General features: G+C 38.0%; 1 protein-coding gene across 2 annotated transcripts in view; it reads left to right on the top strand.

Moving 5' to 3' along the window:
• The first annotated feature begins 4,983 nt into the window (after positions 1–4,983).
• MED13 (mediator complex subunit 13) overlaps positions 4,984–27,802 on the top strand; it is a 100,347-nt gene continuing 77,528 nt past the window's right edge. For both annotated transcript variants that reach the window (XM_027624482.2, XM_027624481.2), the window contains exons 1-3: positions 4,984–5,200; positions 7,200–7,434; positions 15,584–15,752. In XM_027624482.2, the coding sequence (XP_027480283.1) occupies positions 5,135–5,200; positions 7,200–7,434; positions 15,584–15,752 (470 nt within the window). In that variant the 5' untranslated portion in view covers positions 4,984–5,134. The remainder of the gene's footprint in view (positions 5,201–7,199; positions 7,435–15,583; positions 15,753–27,802) is intronic.

The raw sequence follows: 27,802 nt of genomic DNA, 5'->3' as shown, positions 1-27,802 counted from the left end.
ATTATCCAACACAGTAGCCACTGATCACGTGTTGCTATTGGGCACTTGAAATATGGCTCGTCTGAAATGAAATGTGCTGTAAGTGAAAATACACACACGGATTTGAAAGGTTTGGTTACAAAAAAAGGCAAAGTATCTCAATAATTTTTTTAAAAGATTTATTTATTTGAGAGAGAGAACGGAGAGAGCAAGCATGTGCGAGTAGGGGGAGGGGCACAGAGAGAGGGAGAGAGAGAATCCGAAGCAGACTCTGTGCTGAGCATGGAGCCCGATGAGGGGCTTGATCACACGCCCCGAGATTATGACCTGAGCCAAAACCAAGAGTCGGATGCTTAGCTGACTGAGCCACTCAGGCACCCCTATCTCAATAATTTTCTATATTGATTATATGTGAAATCATATTATTTTTGTTATATTGGGATAAATATATAATTAAAATTAATTTCACCTATTTATCTTTTTTAATGTAGTTACCAAAAATTTTTAATTACTTTTTTTAACTGTCAAAGTATTCATTTTATTTTTGTTTTAAGATTTTATTTATTTACTTGACAGAGAGAGAGTGAGAGAGCACAAGCAGGGGGAGCAGCAGAGGGAAAGAGAGAAGCAGGCTCTCCGCTGAGCTGGGAGCCCGACCCCAGGATCATGACCCGAGCCAAAGGCAGATGCTCAACCAACTGAGCCACTCAGGCACCCCTTTAATTACTTCTTTAGCTAACATTATATTTCCACTGGATACCTCTGCTCTAGACCCTGGGATTTTTCAGAACAGGTGGGGAACATTAGTCCTAAGGTCAGACTTTGCCCTTTCCTGGACTTTCTCTGCTTAGACGATGTGATGTAACTGTCACCCTTATGGAGGCCAGGTACATCCACTATCCCATTCAGAATGGAGTCCTTAAAAGGGTGGAGGAGTTAAAGAACAATTTTAAATGTAGATCACTGAGCAAATGCATGTTTCAGAGAGTCAAAGACAATAGGTGATTATCCAAGGCAACATCTAACATTCACCTTAATGTTCCTGATTGGCTCTCCTATTTTACTTAGATTATTTCTTTTAATTGCCACAACAACTTTTTAACATTTAGGTGCTATTGTTGCATACATATTTTACTAATGAGCAATTGGAAGTTAGGGAGTTAGCAGGCAGTGGTGTGTTTTGATCCCAGTTGATCCAACTAGCCAATTGAAATATCTAGCAAGATTATGTGCTCCTTGTATATCCTATGCCTTGTCTATACATGACCTGACACACTAGATAGTGAGTATGTGTAGTAAAATGTATAACTTCAACTGTGTAGGAGATATATAGATATAGATATAGATATATGGAAAAGTCTGGAAAGAAAAACATCAGAATGTTAAAAGATGGTTGATTATGAATGGTGACATTATGGACATTTTTTACATTTTTAAAATAATGTACATTTACATGTTTTTCATCTTTATACTTTACTGCATTTTCCAAACAAGATACTTTTCTGTATCTTTTTTGACGATGTGTGTATACTGTTTTAATTTATTTCCGTTACTTTTAAAATTGCACAAAATAGTATTTTAAGAGAAGGTAGGTGGTTACTGACATGTTGTCTGTGTGCTGATATTGATCTTTTCTCCCCATGATGTTTCCATTCCTCTCGCATTTAGTGTCCTTTTCCTCCACTTGCTTCTCCATTCTCTCTCTCTCTCTCTCTCTCTCTCTCTCTCTCTCTCTCAATTTCTCTCCTGCTTTTTCACCCCTTTCTTTCTGTCTTGCTTCTTTCAGGATCCTCTCTGAGATGTTTTCCCCTGGGTCTTCTTCCCTTATCTCCTCTCTCTCTCTTCTTTTGGAGAAGACTGATATTCAAATGAAGGGTCAATCAAATGTTACTTTGCACCTGGTAGGTTTCTGGGAGGTTATACCTGCCTCTAGAGTTGGGAGGAAGGTGCTCAAGTTGGGGACTGAGCAATGGAGGGCAAGACTTCTAAAGAGGACGGCTATGATTTAGATAAAATAAAAGGTAGGGGAGGACACTTCAGAGTGATAGAAGCAGTGGAGACAAAGGTCTGAGGATTCTACCAGGGAAAGAGAGATGAGAGGGGGTTCTTACCTTATGGGGTCTGGGGATTGCTGTCTCCTGGTGCTGGTACTCAGTTAGAAAGGATATGGACTTCAACTGATTTTAGCTCCTGGATTAAATTAGTCTTGGTTGTATAATTGACTTTGATATGTGGCCTTTGGATCTGAATTGGGCTTAATAAGATTTAACTGCTTCAAAGGGCTTTATAAGAATTCATTTTATACTTCAAATCTGATTTCAAATGCTACCTACTTTAAAACGCCTTCTCTGACTTTGGTGTTCCTCCTCCAGAGCTCCTATTGTGCCATAGTTGATACACACCTTATTCAAGCAATTACCTCCTTTGTATTTTATCTTATTCTGTGGGAAATGTTTCCTTTATTGCCTCTCTTCAGGAATCTTGAGGGACAGACAGGTATCTTATTCATATTTGTATCCCAGGCCTAGCAAAGACCAGGAAAACACTCAGTTGAGCACGAAAGTGCTCAATAATGATTTTTAAAAGTATTTTATTTTATTTTTTTAAAAAAGATTTTATTTATTTATTTGGCAAAGAGAGACACAGCGAGAGAGGGAACACAAGCAGGGGGAGTGGGAGAGGCAGAAGCAGGCTTCCTGCGGAGCAGGGAGCCGGATGCGGGGCTCTATCCCAGGGCCCTGGGATCATGACCTGAGCCGAAGGCAGATGCTTAATGACTGAGCCCCCCCAGGCGCCCCTTTAAAAGTATTTTAATAGCTAACATTTAGTAAGCACTGTGGCAAGCCCTATACCTACACTGTTTCATTCACCAGACACTTTAGGAGAAAAGTACTTTTATTATCCTCGTTTTACAATAAGAAAACTGAGAGTAAGAGAAATTAATTTCATTTTGGACTAAATTTTACTTTGAAACGAATGAAACAGTGGCAGAACTTTTTCTATAGGCTTTGGCTTCAAGATTTGGGCTCTTAATCATCATAGATTAACGAATGGGTGGATGAGGAATGCTTTTAATTCCAAGGCTGAAGAAGTGACCTGGGGGCGCCTGGGTGGCTCAGATGGTTAAGTGTCTGCCTTCAGCTCAGGTCATGATCCCGGGGTCCTGGAATTGAGTCCCGCATTGGGCTCCCTCCTCAGTGGGGAACCTGCTTCTCCCTCTCCCGCTCCCCCTGCTCGTGCTTTCTCTCTCTGTCAAATAAATAAAATCTAAGGGAAAAAAAACCTTATAAAAAATAAAATAAATAAAATCTTTAAAAAGAAGTGACCTGGAACAGTCCATCATTTATATTACAAAGGCAACTATGATGTCAAATTGTGGTAAATCCTAACTCACTAATGTTTCTAACTTTTAAATCACCTTTACTTCTCCCTCCCTCCCTCCCTCCTTCCCTTCCTTCCTTCCTTCCCCATGGTCTCTCTCTCCAAAACTCTCAGGGAGAATGTTTGAACTCATATACTGAAGTGTAACCTAGTAAAGAACTGAGTGTTTTATAGGAAAGAGAAGTAACATTTTATTTGGTTCCCACTTCTGACCATTCATTCATTTGCAAATTTACAAATACCAAGCACCTACTGTGTGCTAGGAACCTTTTTTTAAGCACTAAGTGGTAAGCAAAACAAAGTTCTGGTTCTCACGGAGATTACACTAGTGGCACTTTACATACACTGACTGGTTCAATTCCTCACAATAATCTTATGAGGTAACGATGACAACAGTAACAGATAACTCTTAGCAATGTATATCTGTGCCAGGCACTGGGCTATGTGCTTTATTCGTATTAACTCAGTTATCACAACACCCCTATGAGAGAGGGGGTATGTTTTCCCCATTTTACAAATGAGGAAAACTGAGACACAACTGACTGACTCAAGGTTTGAACCCAAGCAAGTGTGGCTGTAACTCCTAGGCTATTAACCATAAGGCTATATTGTTTCTCATACATTTCTTTCTTCATCTCACAACTTTTAAGTGTTCAAGTTCTATCTCAGATCGTCTGACTCCCAAGCTCAGGGGATTGCGAGTTGAAAATGCCTGGGAATTTTTGCAACACTTTCTCTTCCGACGAAATCAAACTAATTTCCACTTAATTCTCAGATTTGTGATGTGAACCCTCTTGCACCGTAAATTCCCCGGCAAGGAGAAAGATAGGGCCTGGGCCGGGGTCATCTTACACTGGCTGGGGTACCCAGCAGATGGCGCTATCTTAGTAGCCGCCAGCTGGCTGTCCGGTCCCCAGGGCTCACCGCCTCCGCCGAAAGCTTCCCGGCCCTCTCTCACTCCCTTCTCTCTCCTCCCCACGGAGCCCGGGCCCACGTGACCTCAAGGCGGCCAATGGGCGAGCAGAGAGGGCGAGCTGGTCCCTGTGGCCGCCATTAAAGCGAAGGGAAAACCCGTGAATTCGGATTAAAGGGGGAAAAACACCGCCCGCTGGGCCCACAAAATGGGGGAGACTACGGCGTCCGGGCGGTGAGGCCGCAGTAGAGCAGACGTTAGGCCGGCTTGGCCCAGGGACGACACGAAGACACAGCCAGAGAATGGTCTGAGCCCGCAGACGCCGCCACCACCTCCGCCACTGAGGAGATTCTGGGCTTAAGGACATCGCCGCTGCCGGGCCGGGGGCCTGGGCTTCCCTCCCGGTTCTTGCCCTTCTTGCCCCTCTACGGGCGCCTCCCGGCCCGGGAGAACCCTCCAGGGCTTGGGCTCTGCCCTCTCGGACTCCATTTTAATTATTTATTGTGTTAATTTATTATTTTTTCTTGTGGAAGGGGCACATATCCCCTCTGTCCCCCAGAGAGGGACGAGCGTCCGCGGGCTCCGCGGCGGCCGCAGTCCGGCCCGCGGGGCAAGCGCGGCGCGGCACTCCCGCCGGCCCTGGGCCCCGGGCGGCTAGGTGCCGGCCGGGCGGCGGGGGCTGCTCGCGGCGGCGGGGGGGGTGGGTGGGGAGGGCGGGCGGCCCGGAGGCCTCCTCTTCCACCGCTCCCCCAACCACCACCCCCCCGCCCTCCCCGGTGTCTGTGTTTCTCTCTCTGGTCGGAGGCGGCGGTAATGGCGGATGGTGGGTTGTGGCGCCGGCGGCGGCTGCTGTGAGGGACGATGAGTTCCTCCTTCGTGCCGAACGGGGCCAGCCTGGAAGATTGTCACTGTAACCTCTTCTGCCTGGTGAGTGCAGGGGCCGCGGGCGGGGGCCGCGGCGAGCGGGGCGGTGGGGGAGGGGGCCGCGAGGTGCGCCCTTGGGCCGTGGGGGAGGGGGTCCGGGTCTGATCCAGATGCCCGAGTCCCCAGGCTAGGCCCAGCCGGAGCCGACGCGGCGGCGGAGCTCCGCACCAACCCCGGGAAACACGTTCGCTCACCCACCATCCTAGGCTCTGGTTTAGGAGTGCTGGCTTTTTTTTTCTTGTTTCCGACTCTTCCTCACCGTAGTCTTGTCTTCAACTTGTGCTCCTGATCTGGCAGGACACTCACATTTGCCTCTGTGTTTCTTGCTTTAACTACTGCTTTTCTCCTTATTGACCCCGTATCCCTTCTTAACACTTTGCATTATTGCCATTCTCCCAGTGTCTTTATTCCTCACTCTGTTAATTTGGTTTCCCCAATAAACAGGACACCGGAACTTAGGTACTAAAAATCTCTCTTCCTTTTACATTTTCTAATGAGTCAAGCTAACAGAAGATTAGTTTCTCCCTTCGATGAGTTCAGATCTCTCTGTAAAAACCAGTAGATGCCATTTCACATGTTTTCTCTTTAAACTTTGAAAACAGTTTGCCATTTTGACAGTTTCTAGCCATCTTGCTTTTATTAGAACATGTTTGTGTGAGAGTGAAACGGACTAATGGAGGAGGTTCTGTGGTTTTGCACTAATTTTTTTTTCGTATTTGTTTTGCTTGCATTTTTAGAATGCTTTGAGCAGGCTGCTCCCTCGTTTTATTGAAAAGTCTAGGGAAGCTGGAGGCAGGAATGACAATTGTATAGGTTGGCCCAGTTCTGGGAACATCCACAGTTAAGACTTTGAAAACTACCAACTGTTGCAAATATTTAGGTCCTCAATTGGACAGTGGCTTAGCTTCATCCATGATTTAAAGTTTCAGTGACTTTTCATTTTTTGTGTGCTAGGAGAAATATTAACAGAGTATGTGATAGGTAAGTGAACTGAGTGGGCGGAGCACAACTAGTTGGCAAGTGTAAACTGCCAGTCATGTATCAGCAGTTTCATTTTTGGCACCTTATGCTTTGCACCTCTAAGTTAAAGAATTACTGAATTCCCTCTGTTGAATTTCTTTCACTGTGCCAAATTGGAATTTTTAATGCCCTTCTCTCTTATAAAATGTTTTCTTGTACAATGTCCATTAATCAGCATCTCTTCAGATGCAGTAAAACATAACAGCAGGTTTTACATTTGTCTTCTCTGACTCTATTTTTGGTACTTTTAGGATCAAGTTCTTTGGAAATAGACTAGTACAAATCTGACAGTTCTTTGTGAGCACCTATTTCACTTCTAAAAGGGATATGTGAAGAACTAACAATTTTTTCAGTATAGGTCACGTTTCATCAGAGCCATCACTTCTATAAACATGAAATGATGAGTCTTTAAAAATTAATTTTCTGTTACAAGTGTGACACCAGGGAGTAAACGTGACCAGTTGGAACAGAACTTAGAGGAAATGTTTACTACGTGTGCAGTATTAAAGTACATTATATTTAATATTGTTAACTTTCTTTTATTTTTCTTTGGGACACATTTATTGCTATTCAGTGACATGTCAGTGTTAATATTTTAGCTGTTTTTGTTCCTTTAAATTTTTGGTTGAATGATCAAAGAATAATTTTTTTGGTCAATCTGCTTTAACATCTTAATATATATTGAAAAATTGTAATGTCTCAATGAAATAAGGGGCTTTAAGAGAGAGTACTGTTGGGGCGCCTGGGTGGCTCAGTCTTTAGATGTCTGCCTTTGGCTCAGGTCATGATCCCAGGGTCCTGGGATTGAGCCCTGCATCCCTGCTACATGGGAAGTCTGCTTCTCCCTCTCCCACTCCCCCTGCTTGTATTTCCTCTCTCGCTGTCTCTCTGTCAAATAAATAAATAAAGTCTTTAATAAAAAAAAAAGTTACTACTGACTTTGAATGAATATGCAGTAATAATCATGCTTTCTTTTCTTTAGGCTGACTTGACGGGAATTAAATGGAAAAGATATGTATGGCAAGGCCCAACTTCTGCCCCTATTCTGTTTCCGGTGACAGAGGAAGACCCAATTTTGAGCAGTTTTAGTCGCTGCCTTAAGGCAGATGTACTTGGTGTTTGGCGGCGAGATCAAAGGCCTGGAAGAAGAGAATTGTGGATATTTTGGTGGGGTGAAGACCCCAATTTTGCTGACCTTATTCACCATGACTTGTCAGGTGAAAGCAACTTATTTCTAACTAATGATATATAACAACATTGTATACTTTTTCTAAAAATCATTTATATTACAAATTAAGATTTTTTGTGTGTGTGTGTGAACCACTATTAAGTGTGAAGCCAGATAGAAATTTAGCTTACTGTTATATTTCACTGTGGTTATTTTATTTTACCTAAGTTATCCATATTATGTCAGGCTTTAGCCTTGAGTAACTTTGTTCTTTCACCAGCCAGGTTCCTTGTGTATTTCATGCAGACGGGGCACAGGGGAGGCATGTTACCTAAGAAAAATGAAATGGGGGAGCATAAAGTTCCTAACAAAGTAATTTGCAGGCACATGGAATTCACCATTTGAGTCCATTCTGCCACTGCTGTCTTCCGTATGAATATGCAGACAGTTGTAGGAGTATCTAGAAATATTATTGTAACTTTCTCATGTTTTTTTCCAAGGTATATATTTATTTTGTTGTTAATTGTCATGTAAAACATATGAAAGCATATGTTAATTTTGTTATTCTTGGAGAGTGATTCTTTTTGTTTTAGGTACTGTTCCTTCAAACACTCACTAAAATGAGACTAGTGCCAACTTGTTTAGCTTTTATAGGACGTGGAATCATACTCTGAAAAGTTACACAAAAAATAATTTTATTATGAACCTATCAATAAGACTACTTCTATCTTAATTTCTTGACTTTTACGACCAAATGTTACTTTAGAAAGAGAAACTGTAGCTCTTCATGTAGTCACTGAAGCTTGTGGTTCCTTTAGATTTTTAAGAGTCAAAGTTAACTGAATCTTTGATGATAGGAATGTAAATGATTAGTTATTTGCTGCAAGGTACGAATGACTTCAGCAAGATGTTTGGTAATGATTCTTGACAGGTAAATTTAGGATTTTTTGATAACTAAAAAAAGCATTCTTACTTGAAATTGAATACTCTGAAGTTTCTATTATTGTCCATTTGACCTATAAGACCTATTTTATTTTTGGATGTAATGTAATCCAGGTGACCGTCTTAAACAAGCTCTTAGTAAGACTAATGTTTCTGTAGGAATGTATGTGTTACATTTGTTTTGATAGTTCCTTTTACGTTCTAATGAACAAACCCTTCACTGCTAATCTTTGAGAGTGATTACAATTCTTTTATGATAAATGCTTTCCAGCTTTGCTACTTTTCTAATAAGGTCCCTGTTGGAGATATTAGTCCTTAGTTATGAGTATGCATTGTAGTTCTAAATATGTAAAGTGATGTGTTTACATATGTATGTATATGTACAAGTATATGATATATATGTGATATATATATGTCAGGATATGAAATTTCTTTATTAAGCTTGCCAGCTTCCTTTTTCCTTCCATTCACTTTGGTATGCTGGAGTTATTTTGTTCTTTTAAGTGGTCATAAAGACCACCTTAACTAAAATGTTTGGAGACTGTTTTAATGTTACTGATAAACTATAAACTATATAAACTAGTTGATAAACTATAATGCTGACTTGGGGATTTCAGTATTAATAAAGTTGGCAGAGCATTTGAACAGACCACTTTTCTTCCAGATTTCGTGTAATACATTTTGTAGAATCAAAGATAATTTTAACAGATGTGTAGTATTTAGTTTTACCATCATAGGACTAGTATTTTGAAAGCCTATTATAATTAAATGTGAGCTGTTTTGATGTATATTAAAACACTATGTGGATTTTTTCCCCCTAGATTCATGTTACGAGTTAAATATGTTTTCTCCTAAAACTGGGCTACAGTTTAAAAAATTGCTTCTGTAGTTTAACTTTGCTTTTTTGCTAATTAAAAAAAAATGGTAATACCTGTAGTTTAAAATATTGATCTTGAATGTGAATGAATATAATTTTGGAAGATTAGGTTTTAATTGTTGTTAGATTTTGCTGAATGCCGTTGAATGATAATTAACTTTAAAACATTTATCAGAGTGAAAGCAATTGAAATAGCAAAGCAAAATATATTAGTAGTATGTATAATCATAATTACCATTCCAAAGCCTGTTCTGTACTGTTTTAAACAATGTGTGTAGTCAGTGGTATTTATGTAATGTTTTAGCTCCCCCCCCCAACTTGTCATTTACTTTAGAATGTTGTTACTTAAATCAGACATATCTTAAAGAATAATAAGGTCTTTTCAGATGGAGTATATTTGTCTCGCCCTTTTCTTTGCTCCAGGGACACCGTCTGCCTCCCTTTTGGGATAATTAGTCTGCCTCTGTCTCTCTAGCTAACCCCTTTTTCATTTCTTCCCATCTGTGGCACTCTATTCCCTTCTTTTAAGCTCCCCTGAGAAGAGAGCAGCTGGACAGTAGGGGTGGCATCAGCTGCAGGAGGCAATCCTGAGTTCCAAGTGGAGGTGTAGCACTGAGGAAAAGGGAACCGGAAGGACCCAGGTGGTAACTAAAAAGCTGGTTAATTTAGTATGAGCTTGCTTTTTGCAGGCACAGGCAGTGCCCTTCTGTTTGGTTCAGCACCTACCACATCTTATTACTGAAATGTTTGTGATTATGGTTTTATTTCCCTTCTTGATGAGGGAAAGAGGGAAGGCATTCTATTTTGCAAAGATTAGAATTCTGTTTTTCTTATTAACTGGAATATCCAGTGATAAAAGTACAGAATTGCCTTTGCTCAACCCCCTTATTTCTTTTGTGTCATCCATAGTGTATTTTAAAAAATAAACTTTTAACTTTAAAATAGTTTTAGGTTTACATAGAATTTGCAAAGATCGTATAGTGAGTTCCTGTATAACCATCAACCAGCTTCTTTTATTGTTAATATCATATGTTGTATACATTTTTCACAACTAATGAACCAATACTGATATGCTGGTATTAACTAAAGCCTGTACTTTATTTGGATTTCCTTTATTTTTACCCAGAGTTCTTTTTCTATCCTATGTTCTCATCCAGGATACTACATTTAGTTGTCATGTCTCCTTAGGCTATTCCAGATTGTGATATTTTCTAAGCCTTGCCTTGTTTTGATGATCTTGATAGTTCTGAAGAGTCTGATCAGGTTCTATAGTGCATTTTAAATTTTGCCTGTCTGAATATAATGTAGCATTTGTTTAGGTCATTTTCTTTTCAAGATACAGAAACAGAATGTAAACTTACCTTATTGCTAATTGGTAAAAATCTGTTAGAGCAAACCAAACCTAATTTGATACACACTTTAAACCCTCAGTACTTGTTTTGTAGCGGTAGTAGTCAGTACTGTTTGGTGATTTGCACAGACCTAATGATTTTTGGGTTAGGATTTTTGCTAACTAGTATTGCCTAACTTTAACATTCCAGGAAGAGATTTGTTCGAAATACCCCTTAAATCCCAAAGTCAAAAACTAACTTTTTTTTTTAACTTTTTGCTCTGCTTCCTCTGAGACAATGGGTAGTTGAATTAATATGTTTTGATAGAAGAAGGATTAGGGAACAAAACTTTTCTCTGATTACAGCTTTTTAAGTTTTATTTATATATATATTTTTTAACTTAAAATTTGTAGCAGACTTCATTTAGTGGTTGTATGATAGAGGTGTAAAATTGGCTTTGGGAAAATTTTAGCTTAATTCCTCTGCTCACAAGTCTCTATGTAATAGGTAGGACTGGTTCTTTTAAGTTTGCATCAAAGCCAAGATTGTTTTATTACCATTAGTGTGTCCTTGATGGAGAAGAGTTTTCTGGGTATTTTTCTTTTGTGCCTTAACCTTTTTGGAATTTTATTGCTGTCATTATTGGCTTTTAGTCTTTCCCTTAAAACAAAAATAAAAACAAAAACTACTCCCTCTCCTGAGGTTGCATCTTTAAAAAAAAAATTCATAGCAAACTAGACTGTGATGAGACTCTTTGAGAAAACTGATACCTTGAAACTAAAAAAACAGACTCAGGGCTAAAAATATTTGTTATTTTTTCTGGCTCCTGTGGTGTATATATGGGATTTTAGCAACTTGTCCAAATACTTTCATTATACCAGAATTTCATCATAATACTGTCAAACTAAATGGGCCATTGGTTGCTCTTAGAATTTAATTTTAGATTCTTTTATTGAAGGATATTATAGTGGAATTTAACCTTAAGTGGCAGCTTTAACAGGATTGACAAACAGTTAAATAGCAGCCAAGTATAGGAATCTAGTGTCAGCCAAATAAAAAAAAAATTGTTGTGTGCCCCAGCTGGCCTGAAGCGAGTTAATTCATTTCTATCTTCTGTTCCATAGTTTACTTGTGACCAACTTTTTGTATTGACTAGTCTTCTAGGAACACTTTTATTTGTCATATTTCTTCTATGTACTGCCCATTTTGAGCAAGAGCATATATCTTTTAAATCTTCAAATCAAAGATAATCATCAACATATATTCAGGGGATTTTTAAACCAGAGTTTTTCAGGTTTTGCCGTAGATCAGTGATGCTGCCAGCTTAAGGCTCTATTTGTTGAATGAATGGCTATGAATGGGCAATTATTTAAGACAAACACTGAATTAGACATTTAAACATTTCTCATTTTCTATCATTTTTGACCCATTCATTATTCATTAGTATATGTTGTGTTTTAAAAGCTTGGCAGAATTATTTAGGAAAAGAGTCCATTTTTACTGGTGTATTACTGTGGAGATATTTAAAGATGTCAGTTTTGAGAAAAATGTTGAATACGAGTACTAAGAGTGTCAGCTTTTTCATTTTTTCGTTTTTTCCCCCCACTCAGAATTGTTTTGATGACCTATCACATAGTTTGTCATCACTATAATCTGTATCTTCAGGAAAATATTTTATGGTAATCAAATTTAGCATTTGAACTTTTGCATTGTTTTCAGATATTTTGTGAAAATTTTTCAGGTCATGATGATGAGTTCTAATGCTAAGAGTTCTAATGGAAAATTACTATAAACAAAATTGAACCTATTTTCTCTGGGGATACAGATACAAGAGGAGAAAAACATTTATTTAAATGCATTAAGCAGACTTTTTCCTTTAGGCTATGGTTGATTAAATTCAAAAGAGCTAGGTAAAGATTTGCTATATGTTCCCTTCTACCTCCCTTCTCTATTATGATACTGGTGTTGAGATTCAGGGACTGGTTTTAATTAGTGTAAGAGGTGCATATCACTATCTTGGGTGGGTTGGTTGTACCATTTCACTTTTCATATCTGAATACACATGTAGAGAAGTACTTTTGCTATGGTTATTATAACAGGCTATTAGAAGCTTGGCTGAGTAGACTCTTACTTCTAGGTGACCTCCCCCGCCACACACACACCAAAAACAACAACAAAAAAATCTTCAGGCTTTTCATTGAGTGTTATTGGACTTATTTCTTCAGCAGTGAAAAATGAAATTGTTGCTTTAGTATAATAGTTGCTTAGTTACTTGCTATATAGGTGAAGATATACTTGATATTTGTTGGCTTAGAAAAATCCTAACAGGTGTCCTTTCTTCTTTGTTTTATGCATAACGCCCATTTAGTGTTAATGAAAATGTGGGCGTTTGAGGATATAATGTAAAATGAGGATTAAGTTCACCTAAATTTCTCTAGATAAAAGCATTAAGTTCCCTAGAACTAGAATTTCCCTAGATAAACTTTAGAGCAGTGAGGGAGAAATGCTTGAAAATTAGCACTGATGAAATTTTTAAACTATATTTAGTATTCTTAAATCATTTAACTTCAGGTTTAACTGAGATAGATTTTTAAAATAAAAATCTTCAGAATTTTATGTAAAAAATGTATGCAAATTATTGTATTACAGGCTTTTACTATTCCAAAAACTCTTTTATTTACTCTTTGTGGGAAGAAGACAAATTCATTCTCAAGTTTTAAGTGAATAATTTTCTGATAATTAAAGTTTATAGCGACTGAACAACTTTGATATGTAATGGTAACAACTCTGTATCTTGGATCTTTGTGGCTTTAAAACTTAGAACTAGTTAAAAAGATTTTGGTAAACGTTTGTTTTGTAGGACAAATGTTAGAACCATTGTGCTTCTCAGAAGGTAAGGATTTTTGAGAAGGCAATAAAGTATACTAAATAGATTACAAAGAAATGAAGAACTGGGAGATATTCCCAGCATAACTGGAAGTTAAAAACATGCATATTTTTAGTAATCATAGATGACAATTTGAGGTAAAACTCTTAATGTGACTAATTTTGAAATGACACACTCTGATTAGGCTGAAAGCAGATTGATTAAGATTTATTTTTTTTCTCTCAGCAACTCACGAATATACTTGTGATCTAGACCGTTAAATAATTAAAGTGAAGTCACTGTGTGCCATTTCCCTTTTCTCCTAGACTACTGTTTTCTTTAATAAGGTGAAACTTGTGAAGTTTTGGCTTATATAGACATATATAAGGTGGTCTACAATATAATAGGATATAAAACCTCTTTTCCTTTAAAATTAATGCTTAATATTAATGATTTAAAATTATTCCAACTCTCAAGTACTGTCATTTTTTAAAGCTTACCTTTTTGGAAAAATAATTAGTTGACTTAAAAGACTTGACTAATTTAGGAAACACTTTAAAGAACAACATAAAATCAACATTAACCTTTGTAGTGGCACAGATTTCTAGTGCAGTTAAAGTCCACTGTCACTATGCTTTTTAGTTAATGTTTAGTCTATCCATTTGTTGTGTAGATTATGAATATAAACCATGTGTCCCTCTTAATACATGCTTCTGCTTTTATTCAAAAGCCCATCATAGTTTGTTATTATTCTATGGGTATAGTGTAGACATTTTTAGTGTTGAATTAAGGTTTCATCATTTATTTTTTACTTATACTGAAAGATGACCCATATTTATAAAATGTTTATAAAAGTATACAGGCTATGGAATGATACTAAATTATATTTGAAATAAGTTAAAAGCCTAAGTATCATTTGTAGCAGAATTCCTTGGATGCTTTGTTAAAGATATGAAATGGATAGAGAATAAACTTTCTTGAACTACTTCTAGACTTATCTAGAAATAACTATGTTATGTTAACATTTTTTTGGTAAGTTAAAGTGGTTAATGGGCTGGCAAAATTGAGGCTGTATAGTTAGTAGGGTAGTTATAACTTCGTATTGGATGTTCTATTTATTTTTTTTTTAATTTTATTTATTGATTTGAGAGAGAATACGAGCAGGGGAGGAACAGAGGGAGAAGCCGACTTTCTACTGAGCAGGGAGCCCAGTGCGGGACTGCATCCCAGGACCCCGGGATCATGACCTGAGCGGAAGGCAGATGCTGAACCGACTGAGCCACCCAGATACCACTAAAGACTTAAATTTTAAATTGAACTCCTGGGGCACCTGGATGGCTCAGTCATTAAACGTCTGCCTTCCGCTCAGGTCATGATCCCGGGGTCCTGGGATAGAGCCCCATGTTGGGCTTCCTGCTCAGCGGGGAGCCTGCTTTTTTCCCCTTTCCCTCTGCTTCTCCCCCTGCTTGTGCTCGCTCTCTCTGTCAAATAAATAAATAAAATCTTTTAAAAAAAATTTAAATCTTTATATTTTAAAATTTCTTCGTCAAGTAGAGGATCCTATATTGAAGAGTAATGGGAATCATTTGGTTGAAATGAGACCGAAGGTGGCTAATAATGCGTCGCTTGTTAGCCTCTCTGCCAAAAGCTTCCTTTTTATTCATCACTTATTTTTATAGTTGAGTAGTGGATTAGAATGCTGATGGACATAACATTTTTTGAGTTAATTATTAACTGGCTAGTTTTTTTTTGGCAGGCTGAATGACTGGAGGAATTAGGACAAAGTAACAAGTGAGCCAGCTTAGAAATTGGCATCTTAGGTATAGCGTGTCTTTAATGTTTACCAGCTTATACAGATGTTCTTTGCATTGATACAGAAACCAAATCAGTATGTTTGAAACATATCATTGACTTTTTATGCAGTGGGAAAATAATTTTCAGGTACTTTAATGGAATACATGACACTTATGCATTTTGCTCCTTAATGGAGTAACTTTGAAACCTGATATTTCAATGTCTGGAGATATATTGAAGTGGTGGTAGCTCAATATTCTGAGGTTTAGTTGGGTTTATGTAGTAGGTATAGTAGTGTTTATGAATTTAAACTGTAACACTTTTTACTTGACTCTGAGTAGATATAGTGCCACTACTTTACTTTTTGTTTCTTTCATTTCTCTTGTAGAAGAGGAAGATGGAGTGTGGGAGAATGGACTTTCCTATGAATGTCGTACTCTGCTATTTAAAGCAGTTCACAATCTGTTGGAACGGTGTTTAATGAACCGGAACTTTGTACGCATTGGCAAATGGTTTGTAAAGCCTTATGAAAAAGATGAAAAACCTATAAATAAAAGGTAAGCTATCTCATATAAACTCTTAACATTTCTTTAGGTTTGTTAATTTTTATAGCTTTACAGAAAATGTGGACGGAAATAAGCTGTCTTACATATGCAGGAAGTTAAGTTCAGCAAAGTACTATAAGTATTCAGTTTTCTTTGACCCCTCCACCCTTTCTTTTATGCATTTTAAGAATTTTCTTGAGGTGGGAATAGGCTGGATGTCTAGTGATCTGAATTTTTATTTGGGATGATAGAAAAATGTGGGGTGAAAGCAGAGGCTTAAGCAATGAAGAGTATACTTTTTTAATAATAGTGCAAATATATCTGCAGTACTCTGTTAAAATTAAATGATATTAATACTTATTAAAGATAGTGATCTATAGTTGTGTTTTGGATTGAGTTAACCCTTCTCATTCCCAAATCTCTAATTTTGCTTTAATTAAAGTAATTTAAATTTGTGTTTTTCTATATGACATGTTTACTCTTAGAGTGTAATTTTCTTGAACTTTGAATTAAGCAAATTTATGACACTAATTTGTAGAGTAGTTGCAGATAGAGACACAGAAGACTTTAAGATAACTTCTTTTCCTGTGCAGTTAAAAGCTTTAGATTGCTACAGTATTTATTTATTTATTTTTAGATTTTTATTTACTTATTTGGGGGGGAGAGAATGCGTGAGAACGGGAGAGGAGCGAAGGAGGGGGAGAGAGAGAATCCCAGGCAGACTCCCTGCCAAAAACAGAGCCCACCTCGGGGCTCTGTCCCACGACCCTGAGATCATGATCCAAGCCAAAATCAAGAGTTGGATGCTCAACCGACTGAGCCACCCAGGCTCCCCAGTTGTTTTTGATTTAGATATGGTATAAGATACGATCTCTTAGAAGATTTGGTCCTAAGCACTTGGTGAGGCTTTAAGAAAGATGAAACCGTAAGATGGGATGTGAGAGAAAAAGAAATTTTTTAGCTTTCCCTGAAAGATGTGAGGATATGAAGGAAACATTTAGTTATGTTATCATTGTTGAGATGCCGTCTTTTATGTCTTTTTTTTCCATATTTTTAAAAAAAGATTTTATTTATTTGAGATAGCACACGAGTGTGTTTGTGGGGGGGAGGGGCAGAAGGAGAGGGAGAAGCAGACTCCTGGCTGAGCAGGGAGCCTGATGCGGGGTTCAATCCCAGGACTCTGGGATCATGACCTGAGCCAAAGGCAGACGTTGAGCCACCCAGGCGCCCCCAACCTTTATGTCTTATGTACACATTGTTTTCAGTGTGTAACTCTGGAGTCTTTTCAAACTTCTCTTTTTAGTTTTAGTAGAATGGATGAGTAGATAAGCCTGGACAAATCAAGGCTCTTTCATTTTCTTCCTCTTTGAAAATGAACATAAACCTTTACTGTCAACAAACAAATTGTACAAGTTAGGAATGAATTCAGTTGCAAAAGACAGAACACCTAACTACTTGGCTTATGTAGGAATTGATTTTTCTCGGTAGCAAGGAGTTTCATCCAATTCAGAGTGAACTTCTAAGTTTTCTACTGATCTGGATCAGTAATATAAAGAGCCTGTCTACAGGATAGAGAAGTGGGTCTAGGAGTCTGACTTACTCATTTGAACTTTCATTCTTTTTGTTTTTTGTTACACCATACACCTTAAGAGATCTACCAGTGTCTTCACTTCTCTGCCTTTCTGGGATTTCTGTGGCTTTGATTCAGTTTGCATCTTGGTTTCTTCCCCTTAGCCGTTATCTACTAAGCTAGTTACTATTTTTGCCTTTGCTTGTTAGCTCCCCAAATTTTGTGGCCAGTATTTTGCATTCACTTGTACCATTCTCTTTGTGCTCTTTTGCTGTCTATATGGAAGGTGTTTCACAAAGACGTAGAGGTAAATGAATGTGTTCAATGAGCCATGTGAGATACTGGAAGTATCTTTATTTTCTTCATGAAAGAAGCTCTCTTAGTGGGCTTTTATTAATAGAAGATGCAACTTTTCATACTGGAGATTTTCATGAATCCAATAGATTCTGCTTGTTATTTACATAATGTAATTGAGCAGTAGTGTTTTTCTGTGGGCTGACCCATTTAGAAGGGGAACTAAATTCAAATTGTGTTTTATTAGTGGAGTGGTACTAGAAATAGTATATGCTCTTTTGAGTTATTCTTGAAGGATAGTTGTGGTACAAAACTGATTTTATCCAGGACAGATAAATGTTCTCCCTCAAACCTTTTTTCATAGGAACTTCCTGCTACCTCCCCTCCCTTTAGAAAAACAAGTAGAAAAATCAAGCAGATAAGTCTCTCAACTGCTTTTAATTACGGTTTGGGACTACTTACTTTTCCATTGAATTCAGTGGAATGATACTAGGAAGGTAGATAACAATTGGATTATAAATTGCATTTCTAACCTATTATGAAGCTAAACCATTAAGCATCATATATACTATTTTTGTTTAATGATCAAGTCACTTTTTGTTGAACTTGCATAAGCTTTTTTTTTTTTCTTTTAAGACAGAGAAGGCAGGGGGATTGGGTGGGGGGTGAGAGAGAATCTTAAGCAGGCTCCACCTCACAACCCTGAGATCATGGACTGAGTCGAAATCAAGATCGGATGCTTAATTGATTGAGCCACTCAGATGCCCCAAGAACTTGTATAAACATTCTTAAAAAGAATTATAATTGTCTGGGGTGCATGGGTGGCTCAGTCAGTTAAGTGACCCAACTCTTGATTTTGACTCATGTCATGATCTCACAGTCATGAGATTGGCCACTTAAGGCTCCACATAAGACCTCTGTGCTCAGTGGGGAGTCTGAGATTCTCTCTCTCTCCCTCTCTCTCCCCCTCTGCCCCTCCCCCCACTTGTGGGCTCTCTTGTACATGCTCTCTAAATAAATAAATAAAATCCTAAAAGAACACAATTGTCAAGGAAATTGGTATTGTGAAGCTGGTTTCATTTGAACAAAGGAGAAAATAATATTCCTGACCTTTTCTTTATTCTTCCTCCCTTTATCCCCATTAAATATAGATTCTCATCTTCTAATAATCTGAATTTCAATGTAGCTAATTGTCTGATTAACTAAAACAACCTTCAGGGACTGAAAGAGAGGAAATGGAATTAAATCTAGTGGTATAGCTAGGTTAGCTGTAAAGAACCCCTCAACTGTATAGGTAATTAACCACAGAAATTTGAGATGTTATTAGGGTAATTAACACAAAGAATTTAAAAGAATTACTTTTAAATCTACCATCTTCAGGTATTGTTAAAAGAATGACCAGTGTTTTGTCTTAACAGTTTAGATGTTTTCCTACAGTGTAGGAAACTAGATCAGATGCAGTTGCTGTGTTTGCTAGTGAAACCACAGGTAAATGGCTATAATAAATACCAATGACTTACTGTAGGTTTTAAGTAGTCTCTTAGCAAAAAGACATTACAAACTTGTGATGTTTGAGTGTACATTAGGATAAGATTATTTTGAAGAAGAACCTGTTTGTGTTTAGTTAGTTTTTTGTCATTTTAATCTATTACAGCAGCTTAGCTGAGTGGCCAGTTAAGTTTGTATATTTAGTAAGAGTTTTAAATGCTTATAGGAAGACACACAGAGTAGAAAGATATTAATAAGGATTTTTTCTTTTAAGACTGCTAGTCTAATATCTTACACTATGTGTTTACATAGGTGTGCTAATTAGTAGCAGTTGAGATTGTATAGGAGAGAATTAATAGGGAACATTTAATATATATTTTAATTTTACTCTGTTCCCTCAACTACAGATATAGCCATATAATTAATTTCTATGGAAAAAAATATATTGTTCAGTTGGTAAATCTGCTTTGAGATTTTTACTCTACTATTTAATTTCAATTTTAAAAGGTAATAGGATATCTATATATCATGTATATATGTGTGTGTATATAAATAGGATAGAATAAATCTTTGCTGAATATAACATAAAGGAGATTGGATCAGATACCTGGTTCTGTATGTTTTTTTTAAAGATTTTATTTTTTTGAGAAAGGGAGAGCATGTGTGTGTGTGTGTGTGTGTGTGTGTGTGTGTGTGTGTGTGTGAGATTGGATCAGATACCTGGTTCTGTATGTTTTTTTTAAAGATTTTATTTTTTTGAGAAAGGGAGAGCACGTATGTGTGTGTGTGTGTGTGTGTGTGTGTGTGTGTGTGTGTGGAGGAGGAGGAGGAGGGGGAGAGAATCTCAAGCAGATTCTGCACTGAATGTGGAGGCCCACGTGGGGCTTGATCCCATGACCCTGAGATCGTGACCTGAGCCAAAATCAGGAGTCAGATGCTTACCTGACTAAGCCAGGCGCCCCAGGTTCTGTATGTTCTATGCCCTTATTTTGGGTTCTGAAATTAAGGGTTAAGTATTAGCAAAGAGCCTGACCCACAGAAAGAGATTTTTGTCTTGTGAGATGAAGCAGGCAAAGTTCACAGGAAGGAGAGGAGTATATCCCTAAGTATTTTATAGAGTTAATTGTAACTAGAATATTAGGGCAAAATAAGGAATTTTAATCCCTGTTTTTTTTATTTTTTTAAAGATTTTATTTATTTATTTGGCAGAGAAAAGGACAGCGAGAGAGGGAACACAAGCAAGGGGGAGTGGAAGAGGGAGAAACCGGCTTCTCACCGAGCAGGGAGCCTGATGCAGGGCTTGATCCCAGGACGCTGGGATCATGACCTGAGCTGAAGGCAGATGCTTAAAGACTGAGCCACCCAGGCATCCCTGTTTTTTTTTATTTTAAAGACGTTTTAGAACGGTGCTGTTCAGGATAGTAGCCACTATTTAAATTTCAGTTACTTAAAAAAGTGAAATTACAGTTCTGTTTCTTAGTTTCACTGGCTACATTTCAAGTACTCCTGTGACTAGTGGGTATTACAGATACAGAGTATTGGGTAATATAGATACAGAGTATTTCCATCATTGCAGAAAGTTCTTTTGGTGTTATTTACACCAGAGCCTTTACACTTATAATTAAAATAATACTTCAGGAGCTTTACTAAAGAAGTTGGTCAAAGTTGTTTTTGTTTTTAAGGCAATAGATGAAAGAATATACTTTAAATTTCACCCATAAAACTGTGTTTTATCTTCTATACCTGTGGCTTTTACACAGTCCTTTTATCTCTAATATTTTAATTAAATGTGAACAATACAAGATTTAAGTTTCCTCTGGAGATACATTATTAACCATTTTATATAGCTTTAGGATGCCCTTTGGTTGGGTCCCTCAATACTTCTGAAAACTTGAACTTCTAGGGAAGCTAAGAGCAATCATCATTACGTCTTCTAAGGACTCAATTTTCTTCTTCCTGCCTTCTCAGGTAGCAGTGTCCCGTAGAAATACAATGTGAGCCACATATGTAATTTTAAACCTTCTAGTAGGCATATTAAAAGAGGTAAAACAAAAACCCAGGTGAGATAAATATATTTAACTTAGTATATCCAGAACATCATTTTAGCATGTAATTAATTATGCAAAGAATATTAATGATATATTTTACTTTTTTCAGATATTTTACTACTTTTAAAGAAGTTTTTGAAGTTTAATGTATATTCTATACTTAGAGTACATCTCCATTTGGACTGGCGACATTTCACGTGCTCAAGAGTCACGTGTATATATTGGCTGTTCTAGGGCTTTAAGCCCAGCTGAGCTTGGTATAATGTTTATTGGTAGAAGGTATTTTCTAACTAGGGTGCCTGGGTGGCTCAGTCAGTGAAGCTTCTGTCTTCGGCTCAGGTCATGATCCCAGGGTCCTGGGATCGAGCCCCACATCAGGCTCCCTGCTCTCCCTCTCCATCCCCAACGCCCTGCTTGTGCTCTCGTGCATGCACTCTCTCTCTCAAATAAATAAAATCGTTAAAAAAAAAAAAAGTATTTTCTAACTGGTCTTCCGAATCCTCTTGGAATTGTATGCTAAAATTTTTTTTAACGATTTTATTTATTTATTAGAGAATGAGAGAAAGAGAGTGAACATGAGAGGGGGAGGGTCAAAGGGAGAAGCAGACTCCCTGCTGAGCAAGGAGCCCGATGTGGGACTCCATCCCGGGACTCCAGGATCATGACCTGAGCCAAAGGCATTCGCTTAACCAACTGAGCCACCCAGGCGCCCTGTATGCTAAACTTAAAAAGGTTTTATTTATCCATTTATTTTAGAGAGAGTGCAAGTGTGCAAGCAGTGGGAAGGGCGGGGGAGGGGGGAGAGAATCTTAACAGGCTCCATACCAAGCATGAGGAGCCCAGTGTGGGGCTCGATCCCACCACCCTGAGACCACCCCCGAGCTGAAACCAAGAGTCAGACACCCAACCGAGTCACCCAGGCACCCCATATGCTAAAATTTGAGTGTGATCTAGAATCTCAAATATAGGGGAAACCTTCACCTTTATGTCAAGGTACCCACTATTTGTCCGGTTGGGCATAGTTACTGTCTTTTTTTTTTTTTTTTTTTTTTCCCTCTCTGCAGCCTATGTTGGTCTGTTGTTAATGTCTCCTCAAGATTATTACACGTCCTGTTTTCTGAAATCTTAAGTGGTGATATATTACTTACGACCCATGAAATTTCTCTTGATGCTTGAGTCGTGAGGATTTGCATGATCAGTTTTCTACATTCTCATACTTTCCAAAAGCATTTATGAGAAAAAAAAAATTTTTAAAGATTTTATTTATTTGAGAGAGAAAGAATGAGACAGAGAACATGGTGGGGGCCGGAGTGTCAGAGGGAGAAGCAGACTCGCCACGGAGCAGGGAGCCTGATGCGGGACTTGATCCTGGGACTCCAGGATCATGACCTGAGCTGAAGGCAGTCACTAAACCAACTGAGCCACCCAGGCGCCCCTCACTTATGAGAAAAATTAAGTGCTAAGACTTCTTTCTTTTTTCCTCTCTGGTAAGCTTTTCTTTTTCTTATATGATTTTTGCCATAGACTCCTGTAAGTCTGTCCTTTTGAACTATTGGTTTTAGTTATGAATAATAATAGGGAAGTTTTGTTTCTGAAGGGGGAGAAACCTTTGCTTAAGCAGAACTCACCAGGCTGTGTTTAGAATTAGGGTTTAACATTAACTCAATTCTTAAAACTTTGTTACTCCAGTTTTACAATTGCTAAATCTAAAGCACAGAGAGGCTAAGTCACTTATCCAAGGTCATGTAGCTTGCCAGTGTTGGAGCAGGATTATAGGGCATGAAAAATGAGACAGGTTTTGGACCCTGTAGACCAACTGTATCTTTTCTTTCTACATCTTTTTTTTTTAAGATTCTATTTATTTCTTTATTAGAGAGAGTGTGTGCATGCCCACGCACGTGCGGGAGGAGGGACAGAGGAGGAGGGAAAAGCAGGCTCCCCCCCTGAGCAGGAAGCCCAACCCCTGACCAGGGGCCTGGGATGATGACCTAGGCCAAAGGCAGATGCTTACCCAACTGAGCCACCCAAGTGCTCCTCTACCTACGTCATCTTAAAGTGATAGGAAGTAGTAAAACAGAATACCTAAAAATTTCTTATATTGGGGAAATAATAGGAATATAAAGAGTACTTGCGGAACACTTGAAGCTGTAAACCAGAATATCATTGTTTTCTAAGTATTCTTTATAGTGTAAGTAATGTGTTCACTAAGTGAGCAGAAGTATATCCAAGATTCACAGATAAGGTGTTATCTTGTTCATGGAGATATGTTCAGAATACCTAATGTTGAAGTTAATAACTATGAATTTAAGAAATTAAAAATGTTATTTTGAGAGCTACAGAAATACAGTATAATGCAGTAGTGAAACTTGTTGGGATATGGAATAATGTTGAGAGATTCAAAAAATACTGATGCCCATGTTTTACATTGGGAGTATGGCCTAGGCTTTGGAATTTTAAAAAGAGACCTCCAATTGTAATAAAAAACAGGGAAACTATTGAAATTAATGGAATCAACACAGTATTTTTTAGTGTATAGTTCAGTGGCATTAAGTATATTCACCTTGTGCCGATATCACCACTATATACAGAATGTTTTTTTCATCATCCCAAACTGAAAATCTCTCCATTAAAGAATTCCTTATTTTCCCCTCCTTTCAGCCACTGGTAACCACCATTCTACCTTGTGTCTCTATGAATTTGTCTGTTTTAGTTACCTTATATAAGTGGAATTAACGTAGTATTTGTCCTTTTGTGTCTGGCTTATTTCATTTAGCATAATGTTCTCAGGTTCTCATCCTTGTAGTACGCACCACAATTTCATTTCTTTTTGTCTTTTTGGGGGGGTTGGGGAGGGGCAGAGGAAGAGGGAGAGAGAATGCCAAGCAGGTTCCACACCCAGCACAGAGCCCTGGCATGGAGCCCAACGCAGTGCTCTATCTCACAACTCTGAGATCATGACCTGAGCTGAAATCAAGAGTTGGACACCTAACCAACTGAGACACCCAGGCGCCCCATAATTTCATTTCTTTTTAAGGCTGAGTAATATTCTGTTTTATTTTAAGATTTTATTTATTTATTTGAGAGAGAATGAGAGAGAGAGAGAACATGAGAAGGGGGAGGGTCAGAGGGAGAAGCAGACTCCCTGCTAAGCAGGGAGCCCGATACGGGACTCGATCCCGGGACTCCAGGATCATGACCTGAGCTGAAGGCAGTCGCTTAACCAACTGAGCCATCCAGGCATCCCTCTATTGTATTTTTATACCACATCTTGTTTATCTATTCATCTGTCAGTGGATGATTGGATTTTCCACTTTCTGTCTGTTGTGAATAATGCTGCTATATATATTGGTGTGTGAATATTTGTTAAAATCCCTGCTTTTAGTTCTTTTGGGAATATACCTAGAAATGGAATTGTTGGAACATGTAGTAATTCTGTGTTTGATTTTTTTTTTTCTTTTTTAGGAATTGCTATAGTTTTTCATAGTATCTGCACCATTTTATATTCCCACTAAGAGGGTTCCAGTTTTTCCACATCTTTACCAAGTTTTCTAGAATGTAATAATAGCCATCCTGTGGGTTGAAATGGTACATCATAGTTTTGATTTGCATTTCCTTACTGATTAGTGTTGAGCATCTTTTCATGTACTTGGTGGTCGTTTGTGTATCTTTGGAGAAATACTTGTTTAAGTCCTTTGCCCGTTTTGGTTAGGATGACTAGGGTTTTTTTTGTTTTGTTTTGTTTGTTTTGTTTTGTTTTTGAGAGAGAAAACGCACAAGCAGGGGCTTGGGGGCAGAGGGTGAGGGAGGGAGAATCTTTTTTTTTTTTTTTTTTTTTTTTTTTTGGGAGGGAGAATCTTAAGCAGGCTCCATGCCTAGCATAGAGCCTGACATGGGGATCTCACAGCCCTGAGCTGAAATCAAGAGTCAGACACTTAACTGACCAAGCCACCCAGGGGCTGCAGGATGACTAGGGTTTTAAGTCAACATTGTTTTTAACTAGTTTTATGATTTAAGACAAACCCTTTAACTTCTTTATGCCTTGAGTTCCCTGATAGCAAAATGGGATATCATCTTTCTGTACCTACCTAACCCAGGTGCTAAAAATAAATTAGATATGGCCCCTCCTAAATCAGTATACATATTAAACTTTTGTATGTACAATTGGGTTTTTACAAAACCCCTTGGAGACAAATTTTTCACTTCATGTCAGTCAAATTTTTCTGATTTGAAAGTTAAGATGGTCAAGTACTCATTGGACACATGGAAAGGCTATATTGGGCCTTCGTTTTATGGGCCATGGTTTTTGTATATTTAATAGACTATAAGTAATGTACTTTAAAAAAAACATTTTCCAAATTATAGTAATCTTTTTAGGAAAATTTTTAGTTATATTATTTGCTTTATATGTCATGGCAAAAATCCATTTTGAATATCCTTTTTAATTCTCATTTAAGATTTTACATATGAAATGAAACAAACTATTTTTAAGAACTATACTTCATTGATTAAAAACAGTGAATATGAGGAAGCCTCTTTGTCTTTTTTTTTTTTTAAAGATTTAATTTATTTGAGATAGAGCAAGAGTGGGGAGGAGAGGGAGGAGAAGCAGGCTCCCTGCTGAGCAAGGAGCTGGATGCGGGCCTTGATCCCAGGACCCTGGGATCATGACCTGGGCTGAAGGCAGCGGCTTAACCAACTGAGCCCCTCCTCTTTGTCTTTTTGAAGATAAAGAACACGAGACTGTTTTAGGTTGTTGCTTATACTTGCAAATGTTCTTGGAAATATTTGCAATTCAGATTTTAAAATCTATTTAGTTACTGAATAAGCACACAGCACTCATAATCATTTATTTTATTTTTTTAATTTTATTTATTTATTTGAGAGAGAGAGAATGAGAGATAGAGAGCACGAGAGGGAAGAGGGTCAGAGGGAGAAGCAGACTCCCTGCTGAGCAGGGAGCCCGACATGGGACGATCCCGGGACTCCAGGATCATGACCTGAGCCGAAGGCAGTCGCTTAACCAACTGAGCCACCCAGGCGCCCCTCTCATAATCATTTTTATAGAATACTTACTCGATCCCTAAAACTAATCAAGTTACAATTTCTCTGTGTAATAAATTATTCTTACTGGAGTCACTTCTTAATAAATATTTTCTTTGACAGAAGTATTTTTAGTCAGTAATTCCCCTTTAAACTCTTTTAAATTTTTCCCCCTCATTAAGAAATATTTGTCTTCTAAAGTTTTCTGAAAAATGTTTAAAAAACCTTTGTAATGGTAAGAAATAGTCATTCTAACCAATTGAATATGAATTTTTCTTAACTTTTTTAAAGCATTTTGTCTTGCTTTTAAATTCTTTTTTTTTTGTTGTTTAGAGAGAGAAATGCTTTGAAAATTGATCTGCTTGTTTTATGTCAATACTTAAAATGGGCATATCCCTCTCAGAAATTAAACATTAGTGGTTTGCTAAGACAAAAGTACTATTTAGGAATTATGTATTTATATGCTCTATTACTCAACCTTAACAATTATAGAAGAACTGCGTCAGAAAAGAGGACAAAGAAAAGTACAAATATGACTATATATGCATTCCCACATATATAGTAACAAAATTATTGCATATATGCCTGTTTATTTTTTTTTAAAGATTTTATTTCTTTATTTGACAGAGAGAGACACAGTGAGTGAGGGAACACAAGAAGGGGTGTGGGAAAGGGAGAAGCAGGCTTCCCGCTAAGCAGGAGCCCAATGCGGGGCTCAATACCAGGACCCTGGGATCATGACCTGAGCTGAAGGCAGATGCTCAACGACTGAGCCACCCAGGCACCCCATATATGCTTGTTTACTTTAGATACCTTTTTTGAGAAAAATGTATGGAGGCTTAGGAGTAATTTTTGAAAATCCTAGTGTTTCAGTTGGTATCAAGAATCATGTATTTTTAACAAAGGGTATTAGAATCACACTCTTGATTTGGTCTTTTCCTTGAATCTGTGTTATATATAGGCCATACCATCACTTTGTTGAGAAATAGTTTTATTTTCTAGCCTACAGGCTGTCTGTATTCTCTCTAAATGATGCTTGTAAACCATCAGGTCTTTTTCTGAGTTCATCTCTTTCTTTTAGTACCTTATCAAGTATAACTAGTAACAATCAAATTACATTTTGACTTGATCTTTTTTCTCCAACTCTGAGAATTCATTAGGCACATTTCCTGCCTTCTAGATTATTTCAGGCAATAGTTCTTTTTTTTTTTAAGATTTTACTTATTTGAGAGAGAGAGAGCATGAGCAGGGGGGAGGGGCAGAAGGAGAGGGAGAAGCAGACTCCCAGCTCAGCAGAGAGCCCGATGCAGCGTTCGATCCCAGTACCCTGGGGTCATGACCTGAGCCAAAGGCAGATGCTTAACCTACTGAGCCACCCAGGAGCCCCTTTAGGCAACAGCTCTATGATGTATCTCTCCATTACATAACTTGGGTCACCATTTAATGATTTCCTCATCACTTTTCAGTGTCTTATGTTCCTTGCTATCAGTCATCTGGTCCCAAAGCCAATGCCACATATTTAGATTTTTGTCGTGGTAGATCTCCCTTTTTGTGCCATTTTCTGTTTTGGCCACTGTTGTGTAACAAAGCACCGTCAAAATGTGGAGGCTTAACACAGCAGT

Source organism: Zalophus californianus, chromosome 16, assembly GCF_009762305.2.
Source record: "Zalophus californianus isolate mZalCal1 chromosome 16, mZalCal1.pri.v2, whole genome shotgun sequence".
Lineage (NCBI taxonomy): Eukaryota > Metazoa > Chordata > Mammalia > Carnivora > Otariidae > Zalophus > Zalophus californianus.
This window is presented reverse-complemented; position numbering and strand designations above follow the sequence as displayed.